Raw genomic sequence first — 13,120 nt, 5'->3', positions numbered from 1 at the left:
GCAAGTTTGCAGCAACAAAATACGCTAGCACAGACATAAAATAAACATTATTCCTTTTCCTTTCACCCTAGAAAAATTATTGTATGTTAGAATTATTTACCCTAAGATTGTCTCTTTTTGACTCCAGTTAGCTCTCAGATGCTGGAGTCTGATGTTTCTGTGGGTATCCTGTAGCACAAGGTACTGTTTTCTAGCACATAAAATAAATACGGACGATGGTAACTGGATCTAGGATTGAAATCTGACATTACAGTTTATAAGTATGGTAGTCCATGTAGACTGTAGTGTGTCAGGTACCTTATGCTTTTTAAAATCCTAGTTATACTTGGACACCCTTATGGGTACTTGTACTCTGACAGTAAACAGTGTGCTATGGGAGCTCTTGTTGCCTGAGTACATCCCAATGACAATTATACTTTTATTATATACTCTCGTTGCTTTCAAGAGCTATGAAAAACAGCTAGGAACAGTAGAAATACTCACACAAGTCAGCCTTCCGGAGATTTCTCATTCTTATTATTTTTACATGGAGAAAGTTGATAGAAGTTACTTCTCTCTGCACAAGAATGATTAACAAGACAAACATATATTAAGATGTGTATTCATCAATAGACACGCATCTAATATAGAGAAATGAGACACATGATGGTATGGCATGGTACAAAGGCTTTATTGGCCTAAGTTTTCAATAACCACATTACTCAGGAGCAGAAAAGGCATAAGTGAGTTATTGATACTTAGGTCATCCAAAATAAGTGCTAATAAAACCTGTGTATTTTACCATCATTTTCTCAGTATATTTAACAGATTTTTTTTTTAAATCTACTCGAGCTAAAAATGTTAAATTGTATACCCTCTCTACATCTGTGAAACAAATCTTACCTGTTTGTACAGGGCCTAGCACAATGGGGATCCAACCTCATAAGCTTTGGACATCAACACAATATAAGTAATGAAACAGACCCTAGCCTCAGTTTCTCCTCTTTGAGCCGCTCTGACGTTTCAAAGAAGGACAGTTGTCATATGAACACAGCTTGGACTACCCATAGCATAGGTATGTAAAGGCAGCATAGTCCACCCACCCCTCTCCTGCGCACAGAATGTGGAAGAAGGCATGAAGAGGCGGAGTTGAAGCACAATGCACCCTAGCAATTCTCTGGCAGCAGAGCAGTTGCTAGGAAACATGCATAATTTAGAGCAATCCCTTTGCCCCAGCAGGTGAATCAGCTCTACATTTCCTCAGCGTGCCCAAACTCCACTCCACTGCACATTTATCCATAGAGATCAAGATTCTGTGGCAGCCTGGAGACAGACACCCTTCATGGGGTCCAGAAACCCTACCATCCATACTCCAGTGCAGCAAAATTGAACTGAAAATATATATATATATCCAAGGTCCTTCATGGCCACAGAAAGAACACTTTCAGTCTTTTTGTAGCAAAATTACAAACTCAAATTAAAATTATTCAAATGACATAGTGGTCTATGCAATGCAGGGTTCAAACTGCCAAATTTAAAAGTACACCATATAGCTTATCGTATATCCCAAAAATTAAAGTATTTAGTGCATCAACAAACATGAATGCCTTAGGGAAACACTGAACAATGTATTACTAATACCAAACATTCAGGACACTATTTATTTACTCATGTTATGATTTACATGATACTTATTCTAATGCATACGTGGAAAACATGGAGGAAAATACTCTGAAAAAAAGGCATACAAGGAAATACTCACATAAGCATATACATCTGTGAGATAGTAAAGGGAAACGAGCTACTCATAGTTAGGGATAACTGGAGCCAGAAAACAATTTAAAAAGTCAGACTTGTTTGACAAAACACCACCTTTTTCACAACTGCAAATGAAAAGGGGTAAGGCAAGATCACTTTCTGCTTGCAGAGCTCAACAAAGATCAAATGGCCTCTGTGCAAACTGAGCACCTCCCAGATCCATCTCTGGCAAAGTGCTGTAGGTGGTGTCTGGCTGTATATTCTATTTATGTCCTTCACTGGCGATCTTGTGGTGCCATGGAAGTTTTGACATCTATGTGATCATTTGCCATGTAGCAGCATTCCTTGGTACATATGCTTCTGTATTTTTTGGTCTTCCATTCAAATAATATTTCTATACCAAGAAAGCCAACAAAACTGATTCATTGCTGTTGGAGGCAATTGCTGGGTTAGGCTTCAAATATCCTCATTTCCAGTCTTGTCCTTCCACTTGATATGGAGCAGTTGATGAAGATAACAAGAATCAAAAACATGAATCCATTGTTCTCCAGCCTTCTTCAGTGCCCATGTTTCACTGCCATACACTGCAGTTAGTATAACTGTGGTTCTATAAATCCACAGCTCGCTGGCAAGTTTAATGACATGGCATCCCCACAGAGACCTCTAAAGGGGCTGAAAGATGGCAGCAGCTTCTGCTATTCAAGTAGCCACATTTTCGAGCATCCTCCAAGCACTGATTGTGACATTGCTTAAATATTTGACAATTGCCACCTGTGCAGTGTCATGCCTGGACAAGTTAATACTGAACTGGTTGTAATCTAGAACTGGAGGCTGCTTGATGGTAATGACCAGTGACTTCTTTTTATCCAGCTTATTAACCAGACCAATGCGCGCTGCTCTTTGCCTAACTAATTCAGCCATCATCTGCAGCGATTCACCAAACTGAGCCTACAAGACAACATCATTGGCATATTTGAGATCTCAAAGCAGAACAACATTCAGCCCATGATGCCACTGTTAGCTCCTTCCTCAAGCTTATCCATCAGCCATTCAATGCCAATATTGCACATGGTAGCAAAGGCTGGGATACTCAGGGCGGCTTTAGACCAGGTTGTTCCACTGTTAACCAGATCTGTACCTTGAGACAGCTTCTGAGAAGATGGATGAGTTTAATAAACCCCGTGCAGCACTTTTCAGATTTCCATCAGGCCTTTGATTCAGAGCATCATGCAAGTTCATGGGATCTGATGAGGTGACTCAGCATCCCTGGAAGGTAGATAGAATGGAAAGCTGCGTTCGAGTCAATGGTAGACACACGACATGGTTTTCTATCGCCACAGGAGTTTGGCACGGCTGTGTTCTGTCATCATCATTGTTCAATATTGGCACTGATTTGTTGATGGATAAGAAAGTTGAGGTGAGCTGGTCAAATAATATTGGGCAAAAAATGTACAGGGTTAATAATTTTGCCACATTTTTCAACTAAATTACTTGAGGTAAGGAAGTACTAGTTACTCAGGAAGTATTTACTGACTAGTACTTTTTACAGATAGGGAACTGAGGCATAGAGTTGCTAAGTGACTTGCCCGTGGACACATAGGAAGTCTATGGTGGAGCAGTTTATTGAATGCAGGTCTCTAAAGTCCAAGACTAATGCTCTAACCACAAACAATCGTTCTTCTCTTTATCAATAACCAACAACTTTTCAGTCTTCCGTTAACTCAACAATAACCCTATCATAGGCTAATAAATTTGGACTCCAAAAGCCTCTGAGTTCATTGGTTACAAACACCTCAGCTTTCAGTCTCTGTATTTATTTTGGACATGGCTTACTATCTCATAAACAGGAAGCATGGAGTAATCACGATAATTACTACTGCCAGAATTGCGAAAAAATGAGGTTACAAACGCAGGGCCTGATCATACAGTCATACTTCATGCAGTTGTACCTCACGCAAAAGTCCCATTAATGTCTATGAACCTAATTGTGCAATGCTTACTTACACATTTATTTTCACCAAAGTCAATGGGACTACTCACATGCATAAGTGCTCATGTAAGAGTTGCACAAGTAGGTCCTAGGAGTGTTTTGTTAACTGATGACTCCAGGCTCAGGCCCATGTATTTTGGAGTCCCTCATGAACCCAGAAATTCTGGGATATTATCCTACACTGACAACTACCATTATGATTGTCCTTATCCTAATGACATTTAGTCAACATACCCTGACTGCTTGGTACTGTCAGATATTCCATACACAGATCCCAATAAGTCACCACTTATGAAAATATGGAGAGTGTCTTATGTGAAAAATAAAATGAAACGTGGGAAACATTTCTGCTATATCAAGAGAAAAGGGTAAATACCAAAGTAAAATAGCCTGCCAAACACAATACTTATGACAGAAAAGTATTATTCTTCTCTTCTATATTTCAAGATCTTTTAAAAACAAGAGAGAGAGAGAGAGAGAGAGAGCGCGTGCTAGGATGTGTGCTTCTTATTTAAAATATGATTAAAATAGAAGAGTAAAATACATAAAATGTTGATTCTGTGAAATCTGGAGCCCTTCAAGTGCAGACCGCAGGCTCAGCTGTCTGTCTGTCAGGTAAGTTCAACTGCACTTAAAGCACACACCCCGCCCCCCCATTTGCTGCTGTAACATACTTATTTCTCTCCCCTCGGAGCGTCCCCTAATGGGGTTTGATTCGCTACTGCATTAAACAGAAATTCAATTGAGTTACACCAGTATGAAATTGGAGTAACACAGTGATGTATCAGGACCTGTCTTTTGTAAGGCTATGCAGACTACACTGGTTTCAGATTGCAAGAGTTCTTGTGAAACTTTTCTTCACCTCTGATCTGCATAGGCCCATGCTCCAAGTTTCTCACTCTGATGGGTTCAAAATGCAAAGAGAAACTGACCTAGTCATTGCCATGATTCAGATGACTATGTGACAATACAGTGCTAATCTGCATGCTTCACATTCTTTTGACAGGGTGCAGTGCCTTAAGTAGCTGGATAATTATTAATTATTTTGCCTTTCAGCATGAGTGCCATGTTATTTTGGGTCACAACCAACAACTTTCCATCAAATAAATATGTTTTATGTCAGCCACCTGATCTGATTTAAGTATCATCTGTACTAAGCAAAACTGCAGGTTGCCCTCACAATCAAGTTTTAAAGCATGGCACTTCTCTGAAAAGGTAACTGTGTAAAAATGGCACCTTCTTATGTAACAGATCTATTTTGTGTATCCACAGTCACATCTGCCAACTTCAGTGACGAAAATAAGATTTGAACTGCTTTTTATTCCTGAACAGCCAGCACACCGGAGAGAAAAGGAGCTGGATCCTAGTCCATCTTGTGCATCATCAACAGAAACGTTAATACTAAGTTCAAATCAGTTATACCTGTGCAAGTCCCTAGAAGACAGAAGTCATAATTTAAAGACAATGGGATTGTAGGGGTGTCATGAGAGGAAATATTTGGACTACAGATCCATTAATAAGGTGATGAAGTGCATGGAACCCAGCTTGACACTGAGAGCCCAGGCTGGTAGTTAAAATAAATATGTTTTTTTACTTGTACACTGAGCACTCCTGGTTGGGATCACTTGATAGATAATAAACAAGGAACCCCACTGTACCATTTTTAAAGACAGGTTTCAGAGTAGCAGCCGTGTTAGTCTGTATTCGCAAAAAGAAAAGGAGTACTTGTGGCACCTTAGAGACTAACCAATTTATTTGAGTCACTTTTGAGAGAACTCTGCAGTTTAAATCCTCACTGCACTCTTGTATATATACTTCAAACCCAAGAAGTAAAGCACAAAATGATTCCAGATTGCAGATGTTGCCACTAGCAACGGGAGTCACTTCTCCATGAGACAAGGACCAAATCTCCACTTACTCAGGTGAGCTATAAATAGTCTCCAGGGACTCTCACACTGCAACCCCACAGAAACAGGCTCTAGAAGACCAGACTGAGTCTGCCATCACCGATGACCGGAGTGACCACTCCATGCAGTAAGGAACAAAACTCTTCTTCTAAAGACATCTAACACGTAGTCCCCACAGAGTTATCACAGCTGCCAGAAGCAGTGCGTCCAGAAGGAATGCACTCACATATTCCCTCAACAATATCACTGCCATCATATCCTCAGTTCCTTGTAACTTGTGCCACAACTTTACTCATCTGCATAGTTTCCAGTACACCAATCTCTCACTGAAACTACTTGGAAGCCTTTTTGTCTGTTCATTTCTTTAATTGTCTTCTCATTGTTAATAGATATGTTGCCTGCCCACTCTTTTGGATCATTTACCATCCTCAGTAATTGGCTAACCTCTTTCTGATCCCATTCTCATTTCTTTTCATTACCATGCTTCTCTCACTCATCTCTTGACTTCTGACCCCAGATCTCCTCCCTTGTCTTGCCTTTTGCTTCTCCCATTCAGTTTTCAAATTTCACCATCCCACCCTATTTGGCAACCGTATTTCTTTACTGTAAACTTTCCCCCTTGCTGCCACACATGCTTCTCTCCCAGCTGCCCAGCATCCTCCTCACACTTCCTCCCTTTCTCATCATCACTGATCACGTCTGCCCAAAAGCTGGCCCTTCTGTCATCTCCTCTACTTCTCCATCCTCCTCACCCCATTGACTCCAGTCCTCCAGCCTCTTTCCAAGAAGACCAGTGAAACATTTATTTGTGAGACTTTTCTTCCACATATATGCTGTTAGCCAAAAAACTTCCTCCTTTCTCTATTACCAAATGAATGGATGTGCAGAGTTAAACACTTATGGCAGACACCAATTCCAAATTCCCACCCCAATTTCATGGTAAACTGTCAGGTCAAACTGAGCCCCAAGTTTAGATTTTGTGAAAAATAACTTTTGCTAAAGTTTAAACCAATAGAAATTCTTCTAGGATTCTTTTAAAACCACCAATGGTAATTAATTTAAATTTTTTTTTAAATAAAAATATTTTCTGTAGTGTTTGTAACCCAATTGTTATAGCATGTGGCTAATGCATCAGAGGGAAACTGACTAGAAGCTAAAGAGTAACTGACTGATCTATTTTTGTTATTCACAATGAGGAAAAAACATCAAAAGTACAGACATCAAATATAAACAACAAACAGTAAACCTGTTTCCATTCTTTCCATTTTAAAAAACTGAGGTGCTATTTGGAACACAGGAAAGAAAATGTGGGTTCTAAAAGGGCTTCTAAATTTAACAACCAGCCAAAAGTGGCATGGGTGCTCTGGGGCTGGAGCACCCACAGGGAAAATTTGGTGGGTGCAGAGCACCCACCGGCAGCTCCCCTCCCTGCTCCCAGCCCCAGCTCACCTCCACTCCGCCTCCACCCTTGTGTTACACTCCGTCCTGCTCTGCTTCTCCTCCCCCTCCCCCCCCCCCGGCTTCCCGGGAATCAGCTGTTTGCTGGGGGTGGGGCGCGCAAGGAGGGCCACCCGCGCTGCAGCGGGTAACCCAGGGGCGCAGGGAAACCACTCCCCACCCCAGCTCAACTCCACCTCCCTGTGCATGAGCATGAAGCCGCCGTTTGCTTTTCTGCCCTCCCAGGCTTCCCGCACAAACAGCTGATTCGCAGGAAACTGGGGGGGCGGAGAAGCAGAGCGGGGCGGCGTGTTCAGGGGCGGAGGCAGAGCTGAGGTGAACTGAGGCAGGGCATGGAGCTACTTTTTTTTTTTTTTTTAAATTTTCCCCGTGGGTGCTCCAGCCCCGGAGCACCCACGGGGTCGGCACCTAAGGCCCCACTTTTGATGTGATCAGTGAGGGGGAGCAGTTGCTCCCCCTGCCCCCCCAGCTATGCTACCCCGCCCATAGGAGCCAGAGGGACCTGCCAGATGCTTCCCAGGAGCCACCCTAGGTAAGCACCGCCGGGACTCCCCACCTCACCCCCCGGCAGGTCCCTCTGGCTCTTAGGGGTGGGCCAGGGCGGGCACCCACTACAGTGGCCCATGAGACCCTCCTGCCCGGTTCCAGGGGCAGTCAGGAGACAGGAGAGGGGGGTGGATGGGGCAGGGGTCCCGGGGGGCAGGCCATGACCTCCTCATGGGATGGTGAGGGAACCGGTTGTTAAGATTGTGGCAGCTCGTCACTGCCCCCATCCCTCTGTGAGCCTTCTTTCATTTTAAGCATTTTTTTCTCTCAGCGTTCCCTGTCCTATCATTAGCCTCTAAATTCTTCAAGGGGGGGAACAAAGGTTAGGTACACCTAACACCAATAAACACATTTCTGACATGTTCCTTGTAGGGTATGCTTTAAAAAGTTGTATTGTGTAGTGCACTTAAAGTGCTATGCCATAGCACTGCAACTCCAAAAAGCAAGTCAAATAAATTGAAATTAATAAATGAGAGGCTCCCCTTAAACAAATCCTGTCTCTGAAGTGTTGGAGACACAAAGCATGCATGTTCCTGCACCAAAATCAAAACACAGAGAGAGCAAGACATTTTAAAATGAACACAGAATAGATGAACTCGTGCCTAGATGCAATATGACAATGATAGGCACACATTAGAAATATCATAGACAGATAGATTAGACTGGTTAGATCCAACTGTTATACATACAGATATTTCACCCCTAAAGTTAAATTGAATGGTGCTTAGCAAATATGTCACTACTCTTCCCGCCCCAAACCGGATCTCAAACAGATTTTGTTCCTAACATTTTCTTATAATCAGCACTGGACAGCATTTAGTGACATTCCACCTGTTTAGTACCCACCTCTTTCATTTTTTGTCCTGGGATGCTGCTTAGGCCCTGAAAAATCGAGAGCAGAAATGGTTACATTTTAAAAAAATCTTCCATTTCTGCTTTTATTATAATTTCATATTTACAATCCCACGTTAAAACCAAATTTAAAGATACTCAATAAGCCCTCCGAGACCATGATAGTTCCCCACTGCACTGAACAGCAGGTTATTCTGCATAAACTTGTTTTAGTAATGTTGTTAGGTATACAGTTTAGTTACTACAACAACATGCAGTAGGAGGACAACCCTTGCAACTGAGGATACCTGAGGAACAGCAGACTTGCTCTTCCCAGATCCTCCCCACAGTTCAAGCAGAACTCTCGCCACTTCTTCTCATGTGAAACATCTGATTTGGAACCTCAAACAATTTTGTTGAGCTTTGGTGGGGTTTTCCTTACCTGATTGGAACTTGAATTTGATCCCATCACGGTCCCTGTTGCATACAAGTCAGCTGATAACGAGGGCACTTGAGTACTATGTCCCGCACAGCCAGCAGTGATTCCTGTACAGTCTTTACACTGGCAGAAGTGAACAAGCAGGTGTTTTATTAACTGACTCAGAGCCCCACCCCTCTATCATTTCCAAAAATTAAGCAATCTCTTCATCTTTTCCTCAGCCTATTAAGGCAAGTCTACTGAGTTAATGGAAGATGGGAATATTGATTTTGCAGCTGCCTTGATTTACCTTACTGAGGACACTGAGATCAGTGGGGCCTCATCCTCTCAAGTACAGCTTTCTAGCAAATAATAACGAACAATGCAGTACAGTTATACAGAACCTGTAATCCCCGAAGGATATCAGCACACACGGCCAATTAATTTTACAGCACTGAAAAGCATACTGGACACTTTACAGTACAACTATAAAGTCCCTGCCCTGAAACTTACAATCTATGTTAAGATATGACCAGTGGAGATGATAAACAGTAGGGAGGGGACAGGGTGAGGAAGGAAAAGGGTTACAGCAATAAGAACCTACAGCTTCACAGTAGGAATTTGCTGATCTTGTTGGTTCCGTTCAAAGGAATTAATATAATCCAGCCCAGGAATAGTCCCTGCCAGCACTACACCTGAGAGACACCCTCTGAGGGACGATGGCTTCCCTACGTCCTCCATGCATCAAAGTGTAATAACTAAAGCTACTCAGGAATTTTTCAACAAAATGGTTTTTCAGTCGGAAAATGCCAATTTGTCTAAACCTAAACTTTCCATGGTAATGTGCCAGTTTCAACAGAGCTTTTGTCAGGGAAGGTTTCTCAGATCCAGGATGAAATTGCTGGTCAAAACCAAAGACAAATGGAGCACCCACTCCCCATCCGCAACAGCCTAGTCATTAGGATGCTTGCCTACAACATAGGAGATGCAGGTTCATGTCCCTACTCTGCCTAGTTCACCCTTCCCTCCCCACCTGCTCCAGGATTTTGGAAGCCCATACAAGTAAGTTATAGTTCCCTGCAGGGGCATGTAGTTAGTCCAAGTCACAATCTAGCTCAAGCTGACTGTTATTGTTCACTCACTTCTTGAGGGCATCAGAGAAAATCACTTCATAAACTATATACACCACCACTAAAATGCAGTCATCTGTAGGCTGGAGGCTAGCAACCAACAGCACAGCACTTGGGAAGGGATTAGGAGTGGCAATTTTGTCCAAGGACCACCCCTACTCTTACCAAAGTCGTTGGTGTATTTTTAGCATCTATGTAGTGCACACATGATCCCAGTTCATAAATAAGGCTACGTTTATGTCATGGAGGTCATGGAAGTCACAGAATCCGTGACTTCCAGAGACCTCTGTGACATTCTCTGCTTCTCCTCCAGCGGCTGCGGGACTCCAGAACTGGCAGCCAGCGGGGCCCTGGCAGGGTTCTGGTGACAGCAGCAACAGGGGGCCCCCGTGAGGTTCCAGAAATAGGTGACAGACTCCTGAGGGGGCCTTCCTCAGGGTTCCAGTGACGGTGACAGCCTAACGCGGGGGGAGGGAGACACCTCGGGCAAGCAGCTGGGGCTCTCCTATTTTCCTCTTTGGGCAATATCGTCACCCTGCAGTTTCCAGCTGCCGCAGGCAGAGGGGAAATCCCATAGCTCCCAGCCACCAAGGTGGCAGGGGAAACAATGGAGCTTCCATGAATTTTTGTTTATTGCCTGTGACCTGTCTGTGACTTTTACTAACAATAACTATCACAAAATCTTAGCCTTATTCATAAGACCTCATCCCAAACATACACACACAGAGTACTTACTAATAGAGTAATGTCCCTGACTCCACAGTCATACACTACACAGACAGCTACAATCTGGTGCAGACCCAATTTGAAGTATAAAAGCTCTGGATGAAAATCTGAATGTTCAGCCTCTGAAGGACTCCTTAGAAATGTATTTTAAAAGGACACTGAGCATCTGCATCCCAAAGAGAACCAAAACCTCCCCTTATCCCTGTTTCACAACACCTCCCTTAAACAAATCTATGTTAAATGATTATGAATAAATTTGGGTGGAGTACCCGCAATTGAGATGCATTTTCCTTGTGCATCTTGTAAAACTGGTTTTTCTAGCCTTTGGATGAGGAATATTTCTCGAAAGGAAATTCAAGTCACCATCAGATCTTTCACTGGTAGTCTGTTGGTAGTAAAAATGCCAACAGACTCATTGGACAAACCATTTATCCTGGACCAAAGGGGATATGAGCCTTCTGCCCATGGCACAGACAGAACATATTTATTCCATTCTGACACTCAGAACAGAGATGGTACAGAACAGAGGGAGGGATAGCTCAGTGGTTTGAGCATTGGCCTGCTAAACCCGGGGTTGTGAGTTCAATCCTTGAGGGGATAATTTAGGGATCTGGGGCAAAAATTGGGGATTGGTCCTGCTTCAAGCAGGGGGTTGGACTAGATGGCCTCCTGAGGTCCCTTCCAACCGTGATAGTCTATGAACATTTATGTCATCTCATCTATTTCCCTGCCAATGCAGGAAAGTTTCCTCCATTACATTTTCCTGCACTTTGTTCAGTCTAGTTCTAAAGATCCATGAGATGGTACATTGACCATTTTCCTGGGAGATTATTCAGCAACCTCATCCATTTTACTCTCAGAAAGGGAAAATTTAGGCTGAATGTCAAGAAAACTTTCTTAATTCAAGCCCATTACTCATGCAACCTTTACTCATTCCTAACTAATAATGTCACCTCTTTGTGATAACTCTTTTCAAATATTTGTCGACTATGGCCAGGTCTGTGCTAGGAAATTACATCAGGATAACTATGTCACTTGGATGTAAAAAAATCCACACTCTGAGCAACGCAGGTAAACCAACCTAACCCACAGCATAGACAGAGCTATGTTGACGGGAGGGCTTCCCGCGGAGGTGGAGTACCTATGCCAATGGGAAAAGCCCCCCCATCAGCCTACTCGCATCTTCACTGAAGTGCTACAGTGTTTTAATTGTAGACCTATGTACCCCCATTAATCATTGCTTACCCATGCTATACATATATATAGCTTTTTCCATCACAAAATCAAGTCCTCCAAACTCCTGTTCTTATTAGTAGTTCTTCTCTCAATACCCTCTAATTTATCAATAATGTCTGGTGAAGTGGGCCACAACCAAAAGCAATGCTCAGGCACAGGTCATATTAGATCCATGGAGAGAAAGAGAAATAAGACTATTCTCACCAACCCCATGATGCGATGTCCAAGTCAATGCACTCCAGATTTAGTCTAGCCATATTTTGATGCCATATTGCATTGCAAACTAGTGCCTGCTTTGGTGTCCTCTTCTAGCTCCTAGGTGTCTTCCAGTATTACTGCTCCCAGGTTTCTCCCATATATTGAATATCTGTGTTTCCAAATTACATTTCCCAGACTTGGGTTTTTCCCAAACTCTGTTTTCATTTTGAAATTTTCTTCCCATATATTTAATTTCTCTAGATCTTTTCATGTTCTTTCTGTCCTAAATGGTGTTCACAACTCCTTCCAATCAGGCATCACCTGTAACTTGCACGAATACACTGTTTATTTCCAAATCACTATTGAAAATGATAACTAAAACCAGATCTAACACCAACATGTAGTACCCCGCTAGACACCTAACCCAAAGCTGTTAAACTTTGAATGGTCTTTCAAGCCCATGTTCAATACACATGACAGTGTTCCTATCCAGGTCAATTAAAATTAACCGAGAGGAAGATTTCAGGAGATACTGTATCAAATTGTGAAAATCCAAAAATATGACATAAGCAGCTTTCCCTTCATCTGCTAATATAGTTCTATATATAAGCACTCATGTTTGTCTGGTAACATTTTTCTTTATTAAGGCATATGCTACTTTTAGCTCATGGTCCCATGCTACTTACTGTTTCTAAGGACTAAATTGTGCAATCCTTTCTGATGTTGACGATGAACACTTACTCTGTGAACAGGTGTTCACTGATGTCAGTGATGGTTGTATCATCTAGTTGCAAATGGTTTGTGACTTTGTTATGTTTGTTCCATTATGTCTCTAGGGATATAACTTATAGGATGCCCTCGTTTTTCAAGTGTAAATGTTCCATTTGTTTTTCTCAAGTCTTCTTGTACAAGACCTCCTCAGTTCACCAGGACTTTCCAAACC

At 42.4% G+C, this 13,120-nt stretch overlaps 1 protein-coding gene across 1 annotated transcript in view; it reads right to left on the bottom strand.

Moving 5' to 3' along the window:
- Window positions 1–9,010, bottom strand: part of LOC311521472 (cytosolic phospholipase A2 epsilon-like) — a 48,702-nt gene extending 39,692 nt beyond the window's left edge. The window contains exons 1-3 of the mRNA XM_084629806.1: window positions 8,912–9,010; window positions 8,485–8,520; window positions 484–556 (exon numbers count right to left, since the gene is read on the bottom strand). Of these exons, the coding sequence (XP_084485932.1) occupies window positions 484–556; window positions 8,485–8,520; window positions 8,912–8,938 (136 nt within the window). The 5' untranslated portion in view covers window positions 8,939–9,010. The remainder of the gene's footprint in view (window positions 1–483; window positions 557–8,484; window positions 8,521–8,911) is intronic.
- Between the last annotated feature and the right edge of the window lie 4,110 nt (window positions 9,011–13,120).

Source organism: Lepidochelys olivacea (genome assembly GCF_965140295.1).
Source record: "Lepidochelys olivacea isolate rLepOli2 genome assembly, chromosome: 6".
Taxonomy (NCBI): domain Eukaryota; kingdom Metazoa; phylum Chordata; order Testudines; family Cheloniidae; genus Lepidochelys; species Lepidochelys olivacea.
This window is presented reverse-complemented; position numbering and strand designations above follow the sequence as displayed.